The following is a 24,065-nucleotide window of genomic DNA, read 5'->3' as shown; positions in this document are numbered from 1 at the left end:
TTGAGCCTCTGCTTCATCACCTGTAAACGCTAAGTTAGGAGAGATCCTGGGTTCCCAACCTGGGGTCTCTGTCCTCAGGTTCACACAGGCACTATTTTCAGGCACTACTTCCAACATCTTAAAACTCCACGCATTATTCACTATAGTCAAAATGAGGAAGCAACCCAAATGCCAATCAACGGATGAATGGATAATGATTGGTATATACATACAGTGGAGTATTATTCAGCCTTTAAAAGGAAGAAAATTCTGACACCTACTACAACATGGATGAACCCTGAAGACATCATGCTGAGTGAAATAAGCCAGTCACAAAATGACAAACCCTATGTGAGTCCACTTGTATGAGGTACCTAGAGTAGTCAGTCATTGAGACAGAAAGTAGAATGGTGGTTCCCAGGGGCTGGGAGGAATGGGGAATTATTGTTTAATGGGTACAGAGTTACAGGTTGGGATGTTAAAAACATTCTGGAAATGGATAGTGTTGATGGTTACACAATGATGTGAAGGCACTTAATGTCACTGAACTGTACACTTAAAAATGCTTAGATGCTACATTTTATGTTGTATATTTTTTGCCACATACACGAAAAACCACACCCTCCACAGGTACCCACAAGGCCTCACCCCTCATGAAAGCATTAAGTCATGCCTGATTCAAATCAGATCTCTGAATGAGCAGGCATAGCCTTTGATGGATTTTTTTTTAAGAAATAAAAATAATAGCAAAATATATGAATTACGGTCTAGTGCAAGTTTTTTGGCAGGCCCTCTCTTTCAAGGCATGACATCTTCGTGGGAAAGTAAAACAATGGGGCCTTGATGGAAGGTTGACTTGTAGGTGCCCCATTCTCCCCCCACTATAAAGGCTGTGATTTTGTGGTTGAGGTGGTCATGCTAAGGGGGAAACACATGCCAGAGGAGAGACCAGGTCTCTCCCAAAAGATCCCCCACCCACCCGCCCACAAGGACAAGCATTTGGGTTTAAGATCGCCCTTTCCCTGGTCTGTTTTTAGAGCCTGGAGTCAGAGTTCTTTACAGCAAGCAGCTGGGAATTCTCTGGCCTATGTGACACATAACACTGATACAGCACCAGAAATGGGGCCCACACATGCACTAGCTAATAAGTGACAGGACGGCACACCCTTTCCTGGGACCTTCATCCATCACTCCCAGACACCTTGGCCAGGGCGGGGTCATGATGGACCTTGGCAGCCTGCTCAATGGGTTATAGATACTGTTTACACAAAATAGCCCAGTTCAGATATGCCACGAGTAAACACAATAAATTCTCATTTCCCAGATCAAGAGCTTGAGGGTGAGGATTCTGGTTCCGTGAGCATTCTGGTTCACCATCAGGCAGAAAGCCTTTGTGGGAATTTCCATCTCTCCTCCCTGCTCTGCCCAATCCATCTTCCTTGAGAGGGAAGAAGTGGCATAGGAAGAAACCATCAGAAGACAAATTCTAACCCAAACCCTATCCCTCTGTGGCCCATGACCTTGGTCCCACTGAGCCTCAGTTACTTTGTAAAATGGGAACAACAGCTCCTGCAGCCTCATCTGTATGGATCAAATGAGACAGTGCCTGGGGGCATGTTTGGACAACACACTGTGCAATGGCTTAGGAATTTTCTTCTGCCCCCACATCTAGTATAGGTGTAAACAAGGTTAAGTCATTGTGTGTTGATTACGGAAACAAGTGGAGCCTCAGAACCACATTCCCTGCCCTGAGCCCTGTAAATTTTTTTTTCATTCAATAAAATTCTGGCAACAGTGCATTTTCTATGGAGATGAGGGGAAATATCCAGTCAATGCATATTATTGGCCCCCTGCAAGAATCACAAGGCGATCCCAATTCCTCCTATCACCTGGAAGGAAGGTGATGCAGGTGTGCTGGGTGAGAGCCAGGGCAAACAAGGGCCCTCCTGGTCCCTACCCCTTTTTAGGGTACACGAGTTATCCATGCTGGGGAGATGTTTAGTGTTTGTCCTCCCAGAGGCCCCAGAGGGCAACCTAGCTTTGATTGGCCAACTGCCCCCACTCCGTCCCCTGCAGTCCCCTGAAGGGAGCAGGGGAAAAGATCTTGGGGAAGGCTTTGTGCTTATAGTTTCAGTGAGATGTGTTTCTGAAGGCTGAAAGTGGGTGCTATGTCCGCCTTTCCATGAATAAATAAACTGATGCTTCCTGTGGCCTTGCTGCTGCCTGTCACACTGTGAATCCTCATCTCACAATGGGCCAGGGTGATGGTGGTGGGTCCTATGGGGTGAGGAAGGACAGAGACACCCCTTCTCTGGGCTCAGACCCAGAGGGCAAGACCCATAGTACCTGCAACTGACACAGGCTCCCCCAGGGCTTGTTCGGCAGCTGCTCAGGCATGAAATCCTGTTAATGGTACTTTGGGGAGAAGAGAATGGCCCTGGACACCTCTTGGAACAAACAAGACAAACCTACACAGGACATACCATATTCTTCTGGGAAGGGGTTAGGGGAGTGGCTTCAGCCATACATACGGGACTCCAGGACCCGGACACGAAGCATCAGATGGACAGGCCAGCTTTGGTTTTTGAGTCTTCCGAGCTGCCTAATTAGGATTTACATATTTCACTGTGGTCTGCCTTACGGGGGCCATTCTGGAGACAGCTGGAGATGGGAAAAACCATCCAGACACTGGAGTCACACAGGCTCCTCTAGGATTTACAGCTGGGAGTTGAGGCTAGCCTCATCTCTTTCAACCTCAGTTTCACGTTTGTAGAAGGGGGAAAAGAACGCCTGTTCCCAAAGTGTTGTGAGAATTCAGTGAGATAATAAGCGGAAGGGTTTCCTAACACGCAGAAGGATTTCCAGGAAACTTTTCCCCTCCGTCTCTGACGGGAAGGTGGCGGAGAAGATTCCACCAGCAGCCGCCCACTGCCTTGTGTTTGAAAGGGAGGCAAGCGGCACCCTCTTCTAACACCGCACCTGGCCGCTAGCATGCCCAGGTGTCACATGTCCAGTCGGGGCCCTCGGGTTCAGGGGCCTGCCCTCCGTGTCTTACTCAAATATCCCAGGCGGGTGTGGTGAGGGGCAGATGGGCACAGCCAGGACCCTCCGCCGCCAAGCCGTGGTGGGCCACGCGGCCGTTGCGCAGCGGGAGGCGGCCAGGCCTGGGGGCCCCGCTGCTCGGCCCGGACTCGAAGGGCAGGCCCGAGTCGCTGGGCTGCACCTCCACGAAGACCCGCGTGCGCAGGAGCCCGCCGGGCCGCTCGGAGTAGGCCTCCCGGTGGCCGCCCCAGGGCGGCCGGCAGAGCTGGCCCCGGAAGGCGGCCTGGAAGCCGCGGCGGAAGTTCTCGTTGAAGTAGCCATAGATGATGGGGTTGGCGCTGCTGTTGAAGAAGGCCAGCCAGTGGGCGAAGGGGAAGGCGTAGACGGTGACCAGATGCAGCTGCGGCTCGCTGAGCTGCCCGTAGTCAATCAGCAGCAGCAGCGCCCAGAGCGGCAGCCAGGACAGCGTGAAGAACAGCGCCACTATGACCAGCATGTGCACCACGCGGGCCCGGCGCCGCGCCCCCCGCCCGGCCTCCCCCGCCGTCTCCTCGCCGGCGCGCGCGGGTCCCGGGGCCTTGCACAGCTTCCGAGCGATGCGGGCGTACATGACCACGATCAGCGCCAGCGGCGCCAGGTAGATATGCGAGAAGAGCACCGCTGTGTAGACCTTGCGCATGCCCTTCTCGGGCCAGGCCTCCCAGCACGAGTAGAGCGGGTACGAGCGGTTGCGGGTGTCGACCATGAAGTGATGCTCCTCGCGCGTGACAGTCAGTGTGACAGCCGAGGGGCACATGATAAGCAGGGCCAGGGCCCAGATGACCGCGATGGTGAGCAGCGCCTTCCGCAGGGTCAGCTTCTCGCGGAAAGGGTGCACGATGCAGCGGAACCTGCGGCGACGCAGGAAAGAGAAGCGGAGGTCTGAGCGGATCCCAGTGGTTCCCGGGATGAGCGCTAACTCTGACCCAGGGTTGGCGGAGTGGGGGCACTTTACATTCATCATTGCACCTTAGGCAGCATCGAAGAACAGCTCAAGTGTTAACTAAGTTCCTTTGTTCGTAGGTTAATTGGTTCCTCACCTGTGGGACAGCCATCTCCTCAGCTGAGAGCCGAGGAACAAAGGCAAAAAAACAAAAACAAAAAACCTGGGCCCTACAGGTCGGGAATGGAGGTCGGGGGCCACTGCAGGCAGTGTGGGTAAGAGTGAATCCTGTTTGTGCACCTTGGGGGATAAACCGATTATCCCACAGCTAGCAGAGTCATCAGCCCCGACGTTCTGTCCTGGAGTAGGCTGACTGGATAGATGAATCAAAGAAAACAGTTTGTCTCTGTTTATGGCTTCTTTAGAAAATCTTGGGTGCTCAAGTGGAGTCTACATCACAGATTGTCTCCATGTCACCTTGGCCAGCGTCCTTCCAACAATTCCTCCACAGCTTTAGGACTGCGCCATTTCCTCATTAGGACATCTCAGCAGTGATTATTATTACACCCTTACTTTACAGATGAGGAAACTGGGATTCAGAGGTGTTAAGTAACTGGCTCAAGGTGACACAGATGGCAGGTAGCAAGAAGCAGCCTTGAACCCAGATTTGTCTTACTCCACTATGCATTTAAACCTGCAGCTGTAGGCCCCTGCTGTGCATTAGAATCTCCTTAAGCATTTTTAAAAATACCTGTGCCCAGTTCTCCTGGCCAAAGATGACAATATAATTAGTCAAGGAAAGTCACATGGCAATTCAGGGGCTGAACCTGCACTAGAACACAGATCTAGCACTGACTCCTAGCCAAGTACTCTTTCCACTTCACCAAACTGTGTCCTGCCCTCCTGTCTCCCCACCCTTTTCCCTACTTGACAGTGCCTTCTGCTTCTCCCATGGTCTGTCTCAAGCCTTGTTTCCTCAACCTACATGACTTTGGCCTACTGGTTTCATAGCATCACATACTTAAGACATTGCCAGGGAACAAATAATTCTTAAAGCACATAGTACTGGCTATAAGTGCAACAGTACTTAATGGATGGAAGAGAATCCCGGCACAGACCAGGAAGGCTGCCTGGAGGAGACAGGAACTTGAAGAATACTGCAAACACCACTGGGAGATTTTGCCCACTCACATATCATTAAAAATGATAACAAAATGAGGGTCAGAGAAGGAAGACTTACCCCCAGTCACCCAGCTAGTTAGTGGCCTTGCATAGACAGGAACCCAGTTCTACCTGTCTCCCCAGATGCCTACTTCCCTGGGTCACAAAAGACTGTATTGGATGAGGGCACAGGTAGAGAGAGGATAAGGACACTAGATTCTAGAAAGGGTGGAGCTAGTAAGTGCCCGTATTGGGAAGAGGACAAGGAGGAGGGTGTGGGTATAAGGAGGAAATTGAATAATAATAATTAGCTGACATCTGGGCTCTGTGCCAGGTGGTGGTATCAGCTTTACAAACAGAAATTCACTGAAGCCTCCCAGCCACCCTGTAGGGTATTAACCATTTTACAGATGAGAAAACTGAGGCTCAGAGTAGTTAAGTGACTTACCCAAGGTCATACACCTAGGCAGCCCTCCAGATTACCTACCAGCCTCCTTTGCCCTGGGGGAAGCACGTGGTATGAACCCTTATTGAAAGGGCTCATGAGAGGGAGGAGGGGAAGAGGACCTACTGCAGTTAGGTCAGTTGTACTGCTTGCAAAGAAAGCCTCCTTGGTCCCTGGCTCCATTCCATTAGCAGACCCATGCTTACCAGGGCATCTGATGGAATCTGAGGCTGAAAGACCAGATGTAGCTGGAGATGGTGCAGAGGGAGAGTCAGGGACCAGCAAGGAGGCCAGGAGGTGGAGTGAAGGAGAAGAAGAAACACTTCCTCCGGCCACAGTGAGGCCCACTCTTTAAGCTGGCTCCCTCGGCTCAGACTCATGGGTGGCAGGATTCCTACTGCTCGGGAAACAAGCACTGCCCTCTAGCTCCTCTTAGGGCCCAGGAGTCCCTATTAAATCTCCTCAGGAGCTGCCTCCAGGCCTTCCAGAAGGAGGTGGCAGTATCCTCTGCAGTCCCCCAAGTCTAGAAGGCAGTCAGCCCCACAACCCTCCCTCTGCGGCTCAGGATTGAGGTCCGCTGACCACAGAGCAGCTCCAGCTTTCTGGCAGGCCCAGCAGTGGAGGCAGCGGCTTATCCCGGTGCCTGGCCTGAGTCAGCCCAGGACAAACCAGCCGGGAACCCTCTTACCTTTCCACAGCAATGGCCACCAGTGTGAAAACAGAAGCTGACACCGACATGCCTTGCACCAAGCCACTCATCTTGCACGTGGCGTTGTCGAAGGGCCACCCTGCAATGACAGAGGCCACCTGAGAGTGAGAAATGCCTTGCCCACAAAGAGTCAGAGACCTCAAACCATTAGGCTGGTTCCCTCAGTGGTTTGAGTCTTTCCTTCATGTCCTGCTAGGTGGTGATCCCGCTTCAGCTTATACACTTCCAGGAGTGAGGACCTTCCAGCCCATACCACCGTGACAGTCCTGACTATTAGAGAGACAGTCTTTATATTGACCGATGATTTCTCCCCATGAGCTGTAGATCCATCCAGCCCTGCCTGGCTTTCTGTTCCCATAGCCCTGCCCCAGGTTCTAGGCCTGTGGTTCTCAACCCTGGCTGCTCACTAGAATCAACTGAGGGCTTAGAAAAGAACCAGTACCCAGATTCATGCCAGACTAGTTACAATCAGAATCTTTGGGGGTAAGACTCAGACATCCATATTTTTCTTTCTTTCTTTCTTTTTTTTTTTTTTTTTGAGAAAAGGTAGATTTATTCAGAGAGATACATTGAAAGGCAAGAGAAAGGCCACGAGGTGTGGGGGTTGGGTGCTCAGATCAAAAGTAAGTATACACTCCACAGAGTGTGGGCTGTCTCTGAACAGAGAGAGAGAAGGGCTGCCCAGACATCCATATTTTTCAAATCTACCCAGGAGATTTCAGTGGCAGCCAACGCTGAGAACCACTAGGATAGATCAACCCTGACTCTCAGGTTGGGGGGAGGTATAAGCAGCTCTAGTCCCTCCTACCTGACGTCCTCACTCTCACCCTTGAGCTTCTGCTTTCTCATGAGACCTGGGTCCCATCTGCCCTCAGGACTGGTAACCAGGTCCACATCGTAGTTACCTGACGCCATGTGTTGGCAACTTCCTGGCATGTCGAAAGGACACAGGAGCCAAATTGAAAGAGCTCCCAATAGTCAAACTGTGGGCAATTTGAGCAACAAAATAATGATAGTACTGGATTATAACCCACAGAATAGAACAAATGTAGAAGGAATGCTATAAGTGGAAGATCAGCATTGAGGAAATACAACAGTAATAATTGTTGCAGACAGGAACCATCAAGTGGATGTTAAAATTAGTGGCAAAAGTATAGTGAGAAACAAGACATTTGCATAGTCTCAAAGTATCTCCCCATAAGATACTTGATTATAAATGGGAAAATGGTAGCTTTGTCATGGAAAAACCTGGTATACACCACGTTAACCAAGTGATCAAAGTTAATACCACGATTGATACATAAAGATATCATGCGCCTTTATCAATATATCATCTGTGGTAGTCTCATCAAATATGCATTAACCAAATCTAATTATAAGAAAAGACAAACCCAAGTTGCAGGGCACTCTGCAAAATAACTGATCAGTAGTCTTCAAATGTGTCAAGGTCATGAACATCAAGAAAGATCAAGGAATTTTCACAGGTTGGAGGAAACAAACAAAAAATAATTAAATACACTGTATGGTCCTCAGTTGAATCCTGGACTGGAAAAGGACATTTGTGGGGAAATGAGTAAAATTCAGTAAAGTCTGCAGATTAGTTAATAGTATTGTATCAGTGCTAATTTCCTGGTTTCAATCATTGCATTATGGTTATTTAGGACAGTAATATTAGGGGAAGGTGGGTGAAGAGTATATAGGAACACTATACCAGTTTTGCAGCTTTTCAGTACATTTATCTAAAATCATTTCAAAATAAAAATTAAAGAAAATAAATCAAAGCAAAAAAAGCCCTCCACATTCAAAAGGCTACATACCATATGGTTTCATTCATATGACATTCTTACAAAGGCAAAACACTATTTTCTGTCCCTACAAGAAAACAGATCAATGGTACCAAAGAGTGGAGGCAGGGACTGACCACAAAGAGGCCAGAGACAGTTTTCTGGGCCAAAGAAGTTGTTCTATAGCTTAATTGTGGTGGTGTTCACATGACTGTACATGTTTGTCAAAACTTGTGGAACTGTACACTAAAAAGGGTGGATTTTTTTGTATATTAAATTATACCTTAACAAAAATACCTAAATGTATAACATGAACACATGCACAATGCACATTTTGCAGGAAAGTATACAAACTATTACATTTAATAGAACATCCATCAGTGGGGAAAGGGGATTTGGAGTGGGGTAAGGGTACAGAAGGGAATGAATAACAAATAAACAAGGGGCTTCCCAGTAGAGTGAAGTCACATAGTACCCCGAATAGTGGATACAAGGAATTCAACTCTCTGCACTTGTGCTCACAGAACACAGAAACAAAAACAAAGGAAAAAAGAATCTGTGAGAAGTTTTATTGTATTGCATAAGATTCTGATACAATCTAAATACCCATCAAAAAGAGACTGGCTAAATAAATTGTAGTACCTCTATACAATGGAATTCTAAGCAGTCGTAAAAAGAATGAAAATCTCTTTCATTTATTAGTATCGAATAGCTCCATGTAAGTTAATTTTAATGTGTCCTATTTACAAGTTACATGCTTTATTCTTAAGCAGAAAAAAAATAAAGGTGCAGAACTGACTAATTAGAAGTTAGCATTTCCTTAATTTGCTTGCACATATATAAAATATGTTTGAAAAGTGCTTGTACTTATATAAAATATTTTTTGGAAAGTGATACAAGAAACTGGCAACACTGGTTCCCTCCCAGGAGAGAGGTGGAAGACCAGAGCACGGGGTGGAAAGGACATTTTTCACTGGATAATTTTTGGTATCTTTTGACTATTGAACCACATCAATGTGTTGTCTATTCAATTTCTTAAATTTAGGCATGTGAAAAGGACTGGCAGACACCACCTTAACCAACTAGTGACCTCACCATGTCATTGTTAACTGGTGAGCGTGTATGTGCCTGTTTGTGTGTGTACCTCTGCATATGTGTGTGTCTACACGCGCTGGGTGGGAGAAGGATGTGCCATTTCAGTTCAGCAGCCCTGAAAAACCCTGGGATTCAGCAGTGATTAAAGATCCCACCAGGCAGAGCCAGTAGAGCTGTGGGGACGCCGACTGCCCTGACTCCACTTCCTGGGTCCTGGAACCGACAGAAACATGGGCTGTGCCTCCCCCTGCCTCAAGCCAGGTAAGTCACTCCAAACGGGGCTGTCCAGGCTCTAGATGCTGAGCACCTGGGAACTCTGAGCTCAAAGCCTACAGGCTCAGACCTCTAGGGGTCCCCACAGTTCTGGAAACCAGTCCTTCCCACCCAGAGTCTCGGGGTATTTGGAGCCTCATTCTGAAACAAGAAATTCAAATCACACACAGAGAGATGATGGCATTGGGATCTTTCTGATGTGTGCAGGATGAACAGGCAAGAATTTTTAGGTCAGGTAGTCTAGTTTGGCTTGAATCCCTTCTACCAACTCCCTGCTAAATGGTCGGCCAGTCTTTACTTACAGACACTCTCAGCGACAGGGAGCACACTACCTGTAGGAAAGAACTCTCTTTTGTTAGAGAACATCTCAAATAAGTGGATTTTTAGGTTCTTATTCAGAGGAAACCTGCCCCCCTACCACTTCTTCCCACTGGTTCTAGTTCTGTCCATAGGAGCCACCTGGGAGAGTAGGACTGCATGGTGTAGTGGTTAGAAATGTGGACGTGAGAATGTGGGACTTGATACCTAGCTGTGTAACTACAGACTCATCCCTTAATTGCTCTGAGCATCAGTTTTCTCATCCATAAAGTGGGGGTAACAATAATGCATACTTTATCAGACTGTTGTGAGGAAGAATACATCACACAATGCCTGGAACAAAGGAAATGATTAATTGGTTGCAACTATTACTTCTAGTCTAATCCCTCAGCCACAAGACTGTCTTGAGAGTTTGAGACAATGGCATCTTGGCCCAGAGACCAGGCCAGCCAGGATTTTAGAGGAGAGGGGTACTCCTGCTGCTTCTATTGCCTACACTCACCAGTGATGAGGTTGTCCACAAGGGTGGTGGGCATGCAGAAGATGCCCACCAGCAGGTCGCTGACGGCCAGGTTGAGGATAAACATGTTGGTGACAGTACGCATGTGCCGGTTCTTGAGCACAATGAAGCAGACCAGGGCGTTGCCCACCATGCAGAGGAGGAAGATGAGCACGTAGGCCACGATGAACATGGCCGCCACTGGGGAGGAGTGCTGGTAGTAGGAGAAGAAGGTGAAGTTTGCAGCTGGGGTGGCCTCAGCATCACTCCCATTCTGCCTTGGGGGCTGGCTGCTGTTGGAAGGCTGGGAGGGCTCCCCTAGGAGCAAAGGAGCACACAGGTCAGGATCCTAGATGAAGAAGAGACAACTGACTTCTCACCATTGGTGAGATCCTTCTGTGTTCCAAACCCTGACCATGTCCTGGTACCCCGATCATGTGCTCAACTCCAACTGCAACTGGATGATCCAGGACTTTCAACCCATGGTCACTCAAACTGTGATCTCACACCTCCCACCCCATCTTGTTGGTTACTCTCCATTTGCACACAATCCCCCTCTGCCCATCTGGGCTCCATCCTTCTCAGCTCACTCTCTGCCCCAGAGGATGACCTCTCAGGACTACATTACCCAGGTTCCCTTGCCCTCTGGTCTTTGACTGGGTTCAGCCAGTGGGAGGCAGTGAAGGAGACTGGCAGAATGGAGAAGTGAGAGGTCAAGGTATTCACTTCCTGACTCCCTTCCTGCCTGGCCTAGGTATGCCCGTGGGGCTGTCTTTATGGGCAGAGCTCCTGTTGGGTGCCTCCTCTTCCATGGCTTTAGCTCTTGCTGGACCACAGTGACCATTCCCTCTCTGCACCAACAGCTTCCTATGATTGCTAGTCCCTGGGTGTGTCACCATCCCTTGCTGGTTCTGTTACCCTCCCTGCCCTCTTCTAAAGTCTCTCTATTCAACTCTCTTCATTTAAACCCTTTCTGAGTGCACCACCTGTTTTCTTTTGGGATCCTGACTATTACACCCTCAAGGGAGATCTTTGATCTCCTTCATCAACATCTCCCCCACAGAATTTAGTTGGCAAAGGCAAGACAGCAATAGAGGAAGGGAGAACGAAAGGGGATCCTGAACTAGGGCTAAGGAGCAAAGACATGTGTTAAATTCTCTGGAAGACCATCCAAAGCCAAGGCCACCACCCACCCTTTACCTCCTCCCATCGTGGTATCAGCTGCTTCATTTGCACAGCATCTAACAAAGCACTTCCGTATCTGTTATTTTATCCAATCCTCCCAGCTACCCCATGAGGTTAACAGGTTAGGTATTAGCCCCTTTGAAATGGGAGAACTGGGATCAGAGGGGTTCCATATCTCGCTTGAGGGGCACAGGAGTCTGCCGCAGAGCTGGCCCTGCTCTGTGTGTCCTAATTCATCCCAGGCGTCAGACATGTCTGGAAGGGAGCAGCTCAGTGTCCAACCACAGCTCTTCTGGGAAGTCATTAGTTGTGATGACTCACGATGTTGTCTTGTAAACTCTCCTCCTGCCTTCCCCCGGGACTGACTGTGGCCTGTTTCAGTGGATGGAGAGTCTTTGGAGAATGTCCTGTCACATCCAGAGCTCGGCTGCTGGCCTGGAGGCCCACTGGAAGCTTGGGATCTGGAGGCTTTAGAGACCATGGGGGACCACAAGCCAATGAGCTGGCACATTCAGGGTCTCAGGGACACTTGGGTGGCAGGCGGAGGGCCTGCCAGTGGAGGGGGGAAAGCTGGAAGTTTCTGGTGCACAGTGAGAGGAAGAAACAACACTCTCGCTTAGGCCAGCGGCACGCAGTCGTACCTGAACGTCTTTATTTTAATATAGAAAATGTCAAATGTGTACAGACAAGAATGTAATAGTGAACATATACAAGAGTATATAGGTTAACGAACCGTGACAAGAGAGAATATAAAGAATCACTATGTACACATCATACACCTTCAACAATTATCATCTTAAAGCCAGTTTTGTTTCATCCATACCCACACCTCTCTTTGGATTATTTTGAAGCACATGATCACATCACTTCTTTTCATCCATAAACATTTTAGATTGTGTCCCTAAAAAAATAAGATTCAAAACCCCCCATAAACACAGTATCATTATCACACCGAACAAAATTAACAATTATGTCACAATATTATCAATTTTCCAGCAACCAGCATTAAAAATTCTCTGATGGTAACAGAATTTTTAAAATAATTGGTTTGTTTGAGTGAGGAGCCAAACAAGATTTCAGTTTCTATTATGTATTATTATGTGGCAAAGCACCCCAAAATTTAGGGACATGGCACTGTGGCTTAGTAACCTGGGTGGTCCCTCTTCAAGTGTCTCCTGGAATCACTCATGCAGCTCTGGTCATCTGATGGCTTAACTGGGGCTGGCAGGTCCAAGATGACCTCCCTCATATGGCTGGTGATCGGGGGGCTGTGGTGTCTTAATTCTCTTCCACATGGCCTCTTACCCTCCAAGAGGCTACATTGGGCTTCTTCACAGCTTGGTGTCTCAGAGTTCCAACAGAGCAAAGGAAGAAGCCACAGGCTTCCTAAAACCTAGGCTCCAGAATTTTCACATCGTCACTTCTGCCACATTTTGTTGGCCAAGGCAAGTCACTAAGCCAGCTCAGACTCAAGCCAAAGAAGAAGCAGTTTCCACCTCTAGATAGGAGTGGCAACATTACCCTGAAAAGGGTGTGGACACAGGGAATCACGATTCATGAAGGTCCATTATTATAAAATCCATCACCATCTCCACAGTGCTTCTGATTGATGTGGTTCTTAAGCCTCTCTTAGTTTCTAGGTTCTTCCTGTTTCTCTTTGTCATCTGCAATTTACTTATCATATAAATATCTGAGTCATTTGTCCGTAGAATTTCTTGCAGACAGGATTTTGCTGATTGCTCCCTGGTGATGTCATTTTACACATTTTACTCTCTGTCCCCTGTATTTCTGGAAATGATAATTAGATCTAGAAGCTTGCCCAGATTGTATCTGGTGGTCTCTTCTTTAATGCTAAGCTTGATCAGTGAGCTTAGGTGATGTCAGCCTGATTCCCCAACCCCTACGCCCGCCGTCAAGTTTCCCATCAGCTTTTCACCGATGTTCCCAGCAGCAGCCACTGATTATTGCCTAGACTCCTTGTTGCATCTCAAATACAATCCAAACTCTTTACTGCAAGGTCTGATGCCTGTCGCCATAACTCTGGCCTCACCCTCTGCTACTCTCCCTTTTGTCCTTTGTGCTCTGGCCACCTTGCAATGCCTCCTACACACTGTAGCTCTTCACGACCTCAATGCCTTTATCTCTTCCTGTTCCCTCTGCCTCTTCCCCTCCTTTAGTTCTTCTCAGAGAAGCCTGGCCTGATCACTCTATTGAATTTAGGTGCACCACTATTATCTCTTACAGCATCCTGTTTATTTTCTTCAATTTGCCAATATTTTATTTCTTTCCAGGTTTACTGTTTTTTTCCTCCACCTTTGAAAGTCAGCTCCTGGAGAGCAGGGGTCTTCCCTCTCTTGTTGGTGGCCATATCTCCAGCATCTCATTAGTGCCTGCCCATTGTAAATGGTTCACTAAATGGTTGTTGAGTGGATAAATATTTGTATGAAGAGGAAAAGGAAGGAAGGGTGGATTCTGACATCAGGTGACAGGGTCTGGCTCAAAGCCGGCATTGTTGGTGTTGGAAGGCCTTCTCCAGGGTCCTCTGGAAAAACCTCCATCACAGAGTCTGTTGGGAGCCTCTCCAGACAGGTCACCCTTGCTGAGCCTCAAAATCTACCCCCATGACTTGGGGAAATCTGTGGGTGTGGATGGGTAGAGGAAATTGCCAGAACCTGCCTGGCTAGACTCCAGTCTCTCTGTTTCCCCTACTGCCTCTCACCAGGCTCAGGGAACTGCATAGTGAATTCATATTCCAAAGTCTTTTCCTGAGAAGTGTCTGGGAGCAATCCTGCCCATCCCTGGACCCTTGGCTGAGCCTGGACATCAGTCTCTACACTTAGGCCAATTTCCAGCCTTGTAGACTGACTTCTTTTCTCAAGGAGGAAAAACTCCTTCTTATTCCTGGCAGCGCCCCTGAACTTCTACCTGACCTGGGCCCCGTGCCAGCAGATTGGGACTTCATTAACACTCTGGACTTTTCCTTCCTGAGATCTGCCTGGTGCCCTCGTGGATACATTTCAGCCTGTGAAAATTTCATCCGCTGAACCCAGTTAAGCCATTTCCCTACTAGGGGAGCCTCCTGGAGGTCTTGGGATATAATAATCGTTGCTTTCAGGGCACTGTGATGATCTCAGAGATCAAGCTCTGAGCCACTGAAAATCTGGGGCCAGAGAGAAGATGGGGATGCACTGGTTCTCAGTGTGTGGTCCCCGACCAGCAGCATCAGCATCACCTAGAACTCGTTAGAAATGCAAATTTCCAGTCCTCACCCCTGATCTAGGGAACCAGGAACCCAAGGATCTCTGTTTGAACACATCCTCCAGGTGATTCCGATGCACATTCCAACCTGGGAACTGCAGAGCTAAAGGACTTGGACCAAAGACCCTGGAGGTAGTGGACGCACAGACTGGGAAGTCCCAACTCTCCCTCCTGGTGACTTCAGGCAATAGACGGAATATTTGTGTCCCCTCGAAATTCATATGCTGTAACCTAATCCCCAGTGTGATGGTATTTGGAGGCAGGGCCTTTGGGAGGTACCACTAACTCTTGAACAACGCATGGGGGTTAGGAGCTCTGACCTCTGACCAGTGGAAAATCCAAATGTAACTTTACAGTCAGCCCTCTGTGTCAGGATCCACATCCATGGAGTCAACGAAGCACAGATCATGTAGTATTGTATACACATTTATTGAAAAAAATCTGTGTATAATTAGACCTGTGCAGTTCAAGCCTGTGTGGCTCAAGGGTCAACTGGAATTAGGTCACGTGGGCAGGCTCTCACGAACAGGATTAGTGTCTTTATCAAAGAGACCCCAGAGAGCTGCCTTGTCCATTTCACCACAGGAGGACACAGGGGAAAGATGGCCGTGTATGAACTAAGAAGCAGCCCTCACCAGACACTGGATCTGCACCTTGATCTTGGATTTTTCAGCCTCCAGAACTATAAGGAATAAACTTCTGTTGTTTAAGCCGCCCAGTCTGTGGTATTTTGTTTTAGCAGCCCGAGCAGACGAAGACACCTCCTAATCTGCGTGGGAGCTTACTGTTCTCACCTTTAAACTGGAAACAGACCGTTCTTGGCTATGACCTTGGGTAGGTCATGTCACCTCTCTGGAATCCAGAGCCCTCACTAGTATAATGGAGACAAGCTCACTCGTACTGAAAAGGGGTTGTGCTGGGGAGTGAGTGAGAAAGTGTGTGAAGAGAACTTTGCGCAATGCCAGGGTGTGGGCCTCCCTGCAAGCCTGAAAGATGTGTGAGAGCGAAAACAACACCAAAATGAAGACCCTGAGCACGAACTCCGTCTGGGTACTTCCTGGTGTTCACAGCTCTCCCCCTAAAAACTTCATCATTGTCACCACCTGCTGGTCTGTCCTGGGACCATACGGGAGCTCAGCCCCAGACTAGAGACCTGAGTTCGCCATTCGGCACCCACTTCCTGAGAGCCACCTGAGTGAACACAGCCTGGGCCAAGAGCCACTGGGGACTGGCTGCAGAACACAATAGAAAGCAGTACAAATGGCTAATGAGATAAAAAGTTCACTTGTCATTAAACAAAATGCAATTTTAAAGGAACACTGGGGTAAGCTTTCTATCACTCAGATTGGCAGAGAGGAGAAGTGCCCCCTGAGGGCCAGAGTGTGGCTGTGCAGGGTGGCTGTGCAGGAGGACCACTGCTGAGGAAGGAGGCTCCTGAGACCTGCAACCTCACTTCTGCCCCTTCTGGAGGCTGGGTTAAAGCCCACGCATCCCAGGCACCCAGCACCGCAACACGGGTTTTTGCAAGCCCAGCCCCTTCTCAATAAGAGCAGGTGAGCCTTCTGAGAATCATTGGGTTGGCAGAGGCCAATGGCGGAGGAGTCCCTGGAGGAGCCAACAGGAGCCCCAGACAAGCTTCTTTTTGCACTTTCCTTTCTCCTACGCTGAAATCTTCATTTCTCCTCACCTCTCCCCAGTGACCTCCTTTCCCTGCATGGGCCTTCCCCACAAGTCACCCACCTCCAGGCAGTGTGAGCAGACATCCTCCCAGCTTCTGGCCTCCCTCAGCCGCAGAGCTCTGGGCCCAGCAGGTAGTTGTGAAGGCTGCCAGGTGCTCTGAGGAAGCCACGAGAGAGACTGGGCTTTGGCTGGGAGTGGGTGGGGAATGCTGCCCTCTGCTGGCTGACCCGCAGCACCCCGTGGAGGCCTAGGCCCAGTGGGGAAGGCCTGGGAGGCGGCTGCCGGCTGCTCCCAGCATCTCTGCAGGAGGCTGGGTGGACTGCAGTGTCTGTCTGCAGGCGTTGGGAGAAGGCTCCTGGGCCCTCAGAAACCCCACCATATTTTTGGTCCAGCCACCCAAGAATCCCCACTTCTGCCCTCCAGTCAGTAATCCAGCAGGTCAGAGCTCCTCGCTCAGGATGGGTAATAAGACCTGGTGAGGACACAGTTTCTAGGCCAACTCTGAGCGGCAGAAAGGTCTTCCTGTTGTTGAGTTGGGCTGTCCTACTGTAGCTCGCCCAACTTGTCCCAGTTCTGCTCCTTGGAGCCAGACAATAAAAATGAGCCCCTGTCCCCAGGATCATTCCCCCTCCTCAACTTTTTCCCACCCTGAACATTTCAGTCTCCTTGGTAATTGGAGTTCTAGGTTCATCTCACCATCAATCCATTTTGACCCCCAGTAATTTTCCTCAAGATTACAAGCCAGATCTCCCCTATTTGAAATGTATGCAATTAATTTTTTTGGATCTAAATTCAGGATTTTGCATTTCACTTACATTTACATTTCATTTTCTTGGTTTTGATCCAGCATTCCAGATTATTGAGATACCCTTAAATCTTAATCTTAAATCTTGAATCTGTTGCCGTGTGGGTCTTAGGGCTCTTTTTGTCCCTCTAAATCATTTAACGTCATGTCAAGGTTAGAGTCCAAGGGACCTCTGGGCTGCATTTAAGCCTTAATAAAAGCCCTGTTTGTCAGTCCTCCAGCCCCCTTCCCACAGCTCTCTGATGGTTCACAGGGCTTTCGTGAGAGATCTTAGCAAGGTCCTGTTGAATCTCCTAATTCATCTTTCTACCTCTTAGGAACCCAGTCTGTAAGAGGAAATGTGGTAGGTTTAGCCTGATTTGTTCTTAGCACTAATATTGGCTCCTCATGACCACTGCATTATTTTCTTTCTTTTTGAAAAATAAAATGCTTTTATTGTTTTTTAAATATGCTTACTATAAAACAGCTCTGACCACTACAAAAGAAGAAGGTAAACTAAACATCCCTGAAATTTCACACCCAGAGATGACCCCCATGGCCGATGCATTTGTGATGCTCCCAGCCACATCCCAAAGGTTCTGGCTGGGTGAACAGTTCCCTGCACTTCCAGCACCCCAGCAAGCCTGCACTAGGGCTCTCTCTGCTTTGTTTTCTTTGAAGCCACAATGGGAACAACCTAGAAGTGTGGGAGTGGGGCAACCCTATCCAACGGAGAGGAAAAAACAGTAGTCTTCTCCTCATCCCGAATGGGGAAAATCTCCAGTGCATTCTGCACTTTTCTCAAAAGGTGTCCAGAGAGACAGAACCCCAAAGGCCCACGGCTCAACCCAGCTCCTTCACACACCTGGTTCCAGTTCTTGCCTTTCCCCCTGTCCCATCTCACTCTTCTGCCTCTGCTTCTGGGCATCAGCTCCTTGTCTTAGGGTATGCTTTTGGAAGCATGAGCATCCAAACAAAGATGTTAGTGATCATCTCTTTGTATATATTTTACACATATATCCAATAATAAGCCTATGTAATTTTGCATAGAGGGGATCATACTGCACATGTTCTAAAACCTGTTTTTAAAAAAATTACTCACAGTAGGCAGTAAACATATTTTCAAGTCAGTAAATAAAATTCTAAACACAGTTCCTAATATCTGTATAGCAAGCCATAGCAGGTGTTCTCATTATTTAATTTACTTAATTTATGGCCATCAAGATGATTTTCAGTTTTCACTATGATGAAAATTCTTGTGCACATATCTTTGCAAGTGTACAGGATGGCCTCCTTTGAAAAAAATTCTGAGATGTGTGATTGCTTTATTGTATCCTGTAAGCAGATTTCTTTTTGCTATCCTTACTTAGACTTTGAAAGCTCTTTGCCAGTTTTCCTTGGCTTCTGTTCACCCAGGCTTTGGCACTGTGCTAATACTATTCTTCCAGATCCTGCCAATCTTCTAGATTCATCTTGGGTTCTGCATTCCTCATTGCATCTTGTGCGTGTGTGCTTTTCAAACCCTAGCTCACTGGGAAGCTACAAGTGCAGCTGCACATGATGTTCTATAAACTCCCTTTTCTTTTTTGCCAGCGATGTTTGCAATTACTTGCTTGGAATTTCTGGGTTTCATTACCTCCTGGAGCAGCCTTCTTTTATGGGTATGAATTTGTTTAACACATCTTGTCTTATTTTATCCTCACAGCCACTCTGTGAAGCCAGCTAAATGTAAGTTTCTTCATTCAATAGATGGGTAATCAGTGGCACAGAGAGGTTTAGACACCACAGCAAAGACACTCAGCAAGCCAGTGGACCCACCCTCAGTCTTCCAGTTTCTTGGACTAAATACGGTTTCTCTTGCCCACACTAGCTGAGAGTGGGGTCTGAACCCACCTGGTAAGGTTGGAGCAAGCAGCCTTATGCCTAGAGCCCCTATCCCTTAAAATCCTGGAGGTCAGGTCCATAGTTCTCTCTCCTTTCCTCCAGGGAGAGAAATTCTGCATGGAGAGCTTGTCTAGAATTCCATTTCCCCCACCATGCCCATCCCTTCAAGCAGGCAAAGACGATGACAATTCCTCTAAAGCTAACAGGCAAGCTGTTCTCACCTAGTTTCAAAGGATCCTCTGCCTAAGCAAGAGGGAATGTGCTGTACACACAGGGACAGAGGCTTCCAGGGCTTTTTCTTCCTCTGTCTCTGTCTCTCACACACACTACAGAGCACTAAGTCTTCCTCTCGCTCTCTCTCAATGTCTGGCTGTCCCTAACTCACACACAGTGTCACAGTTTTGGGCTCTGGGACAGCCGTCGGCGATAGACACCTCAGCCCCTTTCCTTTCCGTTGGTTCACCGCTCCTCCGTCAGTACCCACCCTCTCCGAGCCCCAGCCCAGCCCCGGGGTGACTCACCCTCCATGCTGCCCACTCCTGCCTGCTCCGGGACAGTCTCGACAGAGGGAGGCAGCCTGCCGCTCTCGGCAGGCAAGGCACAGGGTGTCTCCGGCGCTGGGTTGCTGGCGCGCGCCCCTGCCTCTGCTCTCGGTTCTAATCCTGGGCCGGGCGGAAGCGGGCAGTGGGGCGTGCGCTCCCAGGCCCCAGCCCTGCCCAGAGTCTCGCTCCCCTCGCCGCCCGGAGGCGGTCGGGCAGCGGCTGGGGCCGAAGGCTCTGGAGCAGCGCAACTCCACTCCGGGCTCTGCCGCCTGCTGCGCGCCGCCCGCCCTCCCAGGCCGGAGGAAGGGGGCTCGCGCGGAGCCGTCGCCATGGCACCCGGCATACTTGCGCCGCCGCAGCGCCCCCTGCCGGCCGCGCCTGGCGGAGCGACGCCGCCCCGGGCCGCCTTCCTGATGCGGCTCCCTCAGCAGGAACGGAGTACCCCTCCAAAGTAGAGGACACGTCCCCCTGCCCACTGCAGATCTGGCAATGATAACCGGTAACTCTGTGCCCCTGTCCCCGCTCCTATTCTTCTTCTCACCCCAGCCTGACCCGCCCCCTCCCCCCCCCAGCCACCTACCCTGGTGTCCAGGACCCTGGAGCCCTCCTGAGAAGGGGAAAAGAGGCAGCTATGATACACAGGAAGGCAAGGAGACTGGGGACAATACGTCAGTGGATAACCACTGAATCTGGAATTGAGGGCCAGGCGCTCATCAGATCTTTACCCTTGAGCAAGCGTCTTACCTATACCCAAGCCTCAGTTTCTGCATCTGTGAAATGGCTTTGAGGGAAATAAATGAAATGATGTCAAAGATTCTGCCCAGCACGTAGTAGAAGCCCAACAAATGGTCCTTTGAGCTGGATTGGAGGCCACCTTCTTTTGTTATATGAATGAAGATCCCAGGTTCCAGGCAGATAAAAGAAAGTCAATGGCTCATTCCTCCCTTTATTTGGGATTAGGGGTTTATTCTAGGTGGAGTCAGAACCAGAAAGGCCTTAAAGGTCACTGAGCGTAACCCTGACCTGGGCAGCCACCTGGATGCTAATGGCCAGCAGTGGTACTTCAGCCCTCAAATCACTCTATCTGGGGGACAACCCTTCATAGGGTCAGAAGAAAGGAGAGTGCCCTCTCAAGTCTGCCCTTCTGCAAATGAAACACTTGAGTTTCTTTGAGCTTTTTGCTTCCTGTGACTTGTCTCAGTTTCATCTGTAAAATGGGAATAATAATTCCTGTCCCCTAGAGTTGTGAAGATGAATGGACCTCCTCTATGGAAAGCACTCGAAATGATGCCTGACAGAGAGTAAGAGCTCAATAAATGTTACTTATCGTATCATTATTATCTCGAATCCACCTTCCTGTGGAAGTACAGTTCTTGAAGTTTCCCTGAGAGTCAGGACCCAAAATCTTGACAGGTCATATCACACCCCCTTGACCAATGCAGAGTTCAGGACACAGCTGTAAAATCTATATCCAGCACTGCCATTTACTGTATATGTGACTTTGAGAAAGTTATATAGCCCCTCTTTACCTCAGTTTTCCTTCATCTACAAAATAGGGATAATAATAGTACCTACCATATAGTAAAACACTTACAACTGTGCCTGGCTTAGCAGGTGCTCAATAACTATGAGCTATGTTTATTTGAGAACTAGACTTTGAATAGTCCAGTCTCACCTTTTTGTTGTTGTTTTGTTTGTTTGTTTGGTTGTTGTTCCTTCTTCCTTTCCTCTTCCCTTTCTTCTTTCTTCAGCTGCCACATCATTCTAGTGCATTAACTTAAGCTTGTGGTCAATTCCCCCACCTGCCATCATTTTTATTTGAATGGTTCTGGATCATAGAGCCTCTTTTCCCTCCTTCTCCCTCCTCTTCTACAGACTTCTCTGTTTCACCATCAGAAACTTTGTACTATGCCAGAGTACACGTGGCACCATTCAAAACAAACTCAGTGCCCCAGCCTTTGAGGGGCAGGCAGGGAAGTGCCATGGATAGAATTCAGCCTCCACTATTTATTATCTGTGCGGCCCTGGATAAGTCACTTAAGCTCCCTAAGTACATCCCCCCACCTCCGTAAAATGGAATGTATCATCTTCTCAAGACTGCTGGGAGGATTAAAAGTCAAGTGCCCCCGACACAGTGCCCTTCCTTATCCCCAAAGTTATGAGTGGAGGCTGAACAGATAGATTAGGTAAAGGTCTTTCCATGTAGATCTAAAAAGTGTCTCTTCTCTCTCCCCTCCCTACTCCAAAGGGGCGCCCAGGAAACCTGACCACCACTGCTCTATTTCAGGTCATGCCTTCCCCTCAGGTTCACTTGACCATCAGTTGGGGTATGTCCCAGCCCTGAATCTTCAGCCAAGCAAGGGCATCATCGCTCATATTTTACAGGTGATGTTAATGCCTTACCCAATATTGCACAGCTGGACAGTGGAGGAAAGAAGCAGAACATTTCTCTGGAATCCTAGGGCATTGGCCCTGCTGCCCCCACTTCAAGGTTCTTGGCCCTGTAGAAGAATCTGAGAAATTATGGGCACAGTCATCCAGGGCACCGAAGCAGTCCCTGTTCATCTCGAGGAGCCCCACCACTTCTTTGCCCTTCAGGGCTTCCTGCTCTGTCCTTTCTGGCCAAGACCTTGGCCTCACCCTCATCTTCAGGAGTGCTGCTCCCCATCCCACCTCCCCAGCCCCAACAGCTGTAGCTAGGCTCACGTGCTGTGGCCTAGGGAGTCTTTTCACAGAAAGCCTCACCTTCCTGGAAATTGATGTCCGCCTGGAAAGCTGGATGCCAGGAGGTGGCAGGAAAGCAGTGGGATTGAGAAGGTCCTTGAAGGGAGGAGAGCTTCCTGTGCCAACTGGAATCAATGTGAACAACTGCTTGGAGAAGGGTCTGAAGGGAGTGGGGAGGGGTGTGTGGAACCTTCTTAGAATAGAGTTTTCTGGGTGGCACTGAGGGAGGTCAAAGGAAAAACAACGCGACTGAAGGACTGCCCTTCTCCTTGGGGAAAACGAAACAGTAGCTGCCACCCAAGAGAGGGAAAATTTAATGGGCTGTGGTGAATTTGGAGGAAGTGAAGCATAGCCAAGCAACCTGGCTGAGGTCCAGGGCTGGCAGTGTGCCATGTGTTAGGCTGTGTGATACTGTGTCTGGGAGTCAGGAGTCTCCGGTTCTAGAGCAAGTTCTGCTTACTGTGCAATCTTGAGCAAGTTGCTCAACCTCAATGTGAAAAGGGAGGTGGGATTAGAAGCAAATCATCTAGCAATCACTGATCTGGTCTTCAAGTACCCACATTTCTAGCTCTCAGTGGACACCAACCTGGAAGTCCCACCTCTTCCCAAGTGGGCTCATCATCCCTCCCCTCCCCTGCTGGCCTCTCCTCCTGCTGTGTTGTCTTCCCAGGGAAAAATATCCACCTGCACAGCATGAACATAAAGCAGGTGGCAGACCCAGGGGCCTCCCAGGGGCTGCGCAGGCGATCCGATGCATAAATGAATATGACCTGGTGTGGCCCCTAGGGCACTCCTGCCCTGCTTCTGCCATTCCGCTCCAGGAGATCACTGCCATTGGAATGCAGGCTCAGGGTTGCCAACTTCTACAAATTTTCAGAAGCCAGAAACCCAGGTATTTTTCATGAAAGATTTCAACTCCCAATTTTAAATAGTTGGGCAACTAACTCAAAATTACTTTTAAACATTATGCAGGCCAAACAAAATACATCTGCGGACTGAATTCAGCTCAGAGCCCTTTTGCTACTTCTTAAATCTCTCCAGGCCAGTGGTTCTCAACCTTGGCTGCACATGAGAATCACACAAGTGGGAGCTTTAGAAAAAAATCACCAGGGCTGGGATCCTAGTGCAGACCAGTTGAATCAGAGTTTCTGACAGTTAGGGCCTAGGCACCGGTACTTTTTCAAAACTTTCCAGGTGATTCTAATACGCAGGCAAGGTGGAGACCCACAGCTAGCCCCTTTTTGGCTTTTTGCCTTCCACAAGGGTCCTGGTCTCAGAGAGCTCACAGTCAGCTTATGAGGAGATATAATGAATGAATGATCGCTTTGCCTGTGGTCCACCCCCCATACTGTTCCAAATGATCTTCCCAAATCATGAATCTAATTGTGCCCCTCCTGTGGGCTTCCAGGTACTTCTCAGATTACACCTAAACTTCACATGCCATACAAGCCCACCCCTCACAACCTACAGCCCTGACTCCTGTGTCGTCCTTGATCACCCACACTTTCCTCACCGAGCATCCCCCATTCCTCTTCAGGTGCACTATGCCTTTGCCTGTGCTGTCCCCACTGCCTGGCCATCTCTTGCTATCCCACTCCTTATTCCTCCCACCTGCCCATCACCCTGTCTCTTGTTCCATCCTCTGCTCCTACATCTCTAGAATAGCTCTTAGACCAGCATTTCCCTGTTACTATCGCCCAGGGAGATTTTAAGCCCCACCCCTCCATGGTCAGGCCACACCCTACACCAATTAAATCACTACATCAGTACTTTTCAAAGAT

The 24,065-nt window shown here is 48.9% G+C and overlaps 1 protein-coding gene across 3 annotated transcripts; it reads right to left on the bottom strand.

The window, feature by feature from the left end:
- Positions 1-976: 976 nt before the first annotated feature.
- On the bottom strand, positions 977-23,098 carry NPFFR1 (neuropeptide FF receptor 1). Of its 3 annotated transcripts, XM_064488097.1 has the most exons (5): positions 22,306-23,098; positions 21,964-22,073; positions 10,231-10,545; positions 6,238-6,337; positions 977-3,911 (listed from the first exon to the last, which is right to left on the bottom strand). In XM_064488097.1, the coding sequence occupies exons 2-5, from the start codon at positions 22,004-22,006 to the stop codon at positions 3,035-3,037; spliced, it is 1,335 nt and encodes a 444-aa protein (XP_064344167.1). In that variant the 5' UTR covers positions 22,007-22,073; positions 22,306-23,098; the 3' UTR covers positions 977-3,034. The 3 variants fall into 3 exon arrangements, with proteins under 3 accessions (XP_064344167.1, XP_064344168.1, XP_031317005.2); XM_064488098.1 differs by having other exon boundaries at positions 21,964-23,098; XM_031461145.2 differs by lacking the exons at positions 21,964-22,073; positions 22,306-23,098 and adding an exon at positions 19,540-19,808.
- Between the last annotated feature and the right edge of the window lie 967 nt (positions 23,099-24,065).

Source organism: Camelus dromedarius, chromosome 8, assembly GCF_036321535.1.
Source record: "Camelus dromedarius isolate mCamDro1 chromosome 8, mCamDro1.pat, whole genome shotgun sequence".
In the NCBI taxonomy this organism is placed as follows: Eukaryota; Metazoa; Chordata; class Mammalia; order Artiodactyla; family Camelidae; genus Camelus; species Camelus dromedarius.
The sequence above is the reverse complement of the archived record's forward strand: the minus strand, read 5'-3'. Positions and strand labels throughout refer to the sequence as shown.

Excerpts from the sequence above, each read along its gene's own strand:
- NPFFR1 (XM_064488098.1), bottom strand. The coding sequence starts at position 22,006 with ATGTTCTGCTTCTTTCCTCCACTGTCCAGCTGTGCAATATTGG. Across the intron at positions 10,546-21,963 it reads GTCCAGCTGTGCAATATTGG|GGGAGCCCTCCCAGCCTTCC; the intron begins GTAAGGCATTAA and ends CTTTGCTCCTAG. Across the intron at positions 3,912-6,237 it reads GTGGCCATTGCTGTGGAAAG|GTTCCGCTGCATCGTGCACC; the intron begins GTAAGAGGGTTC and ends GCGTCGCCGCAG.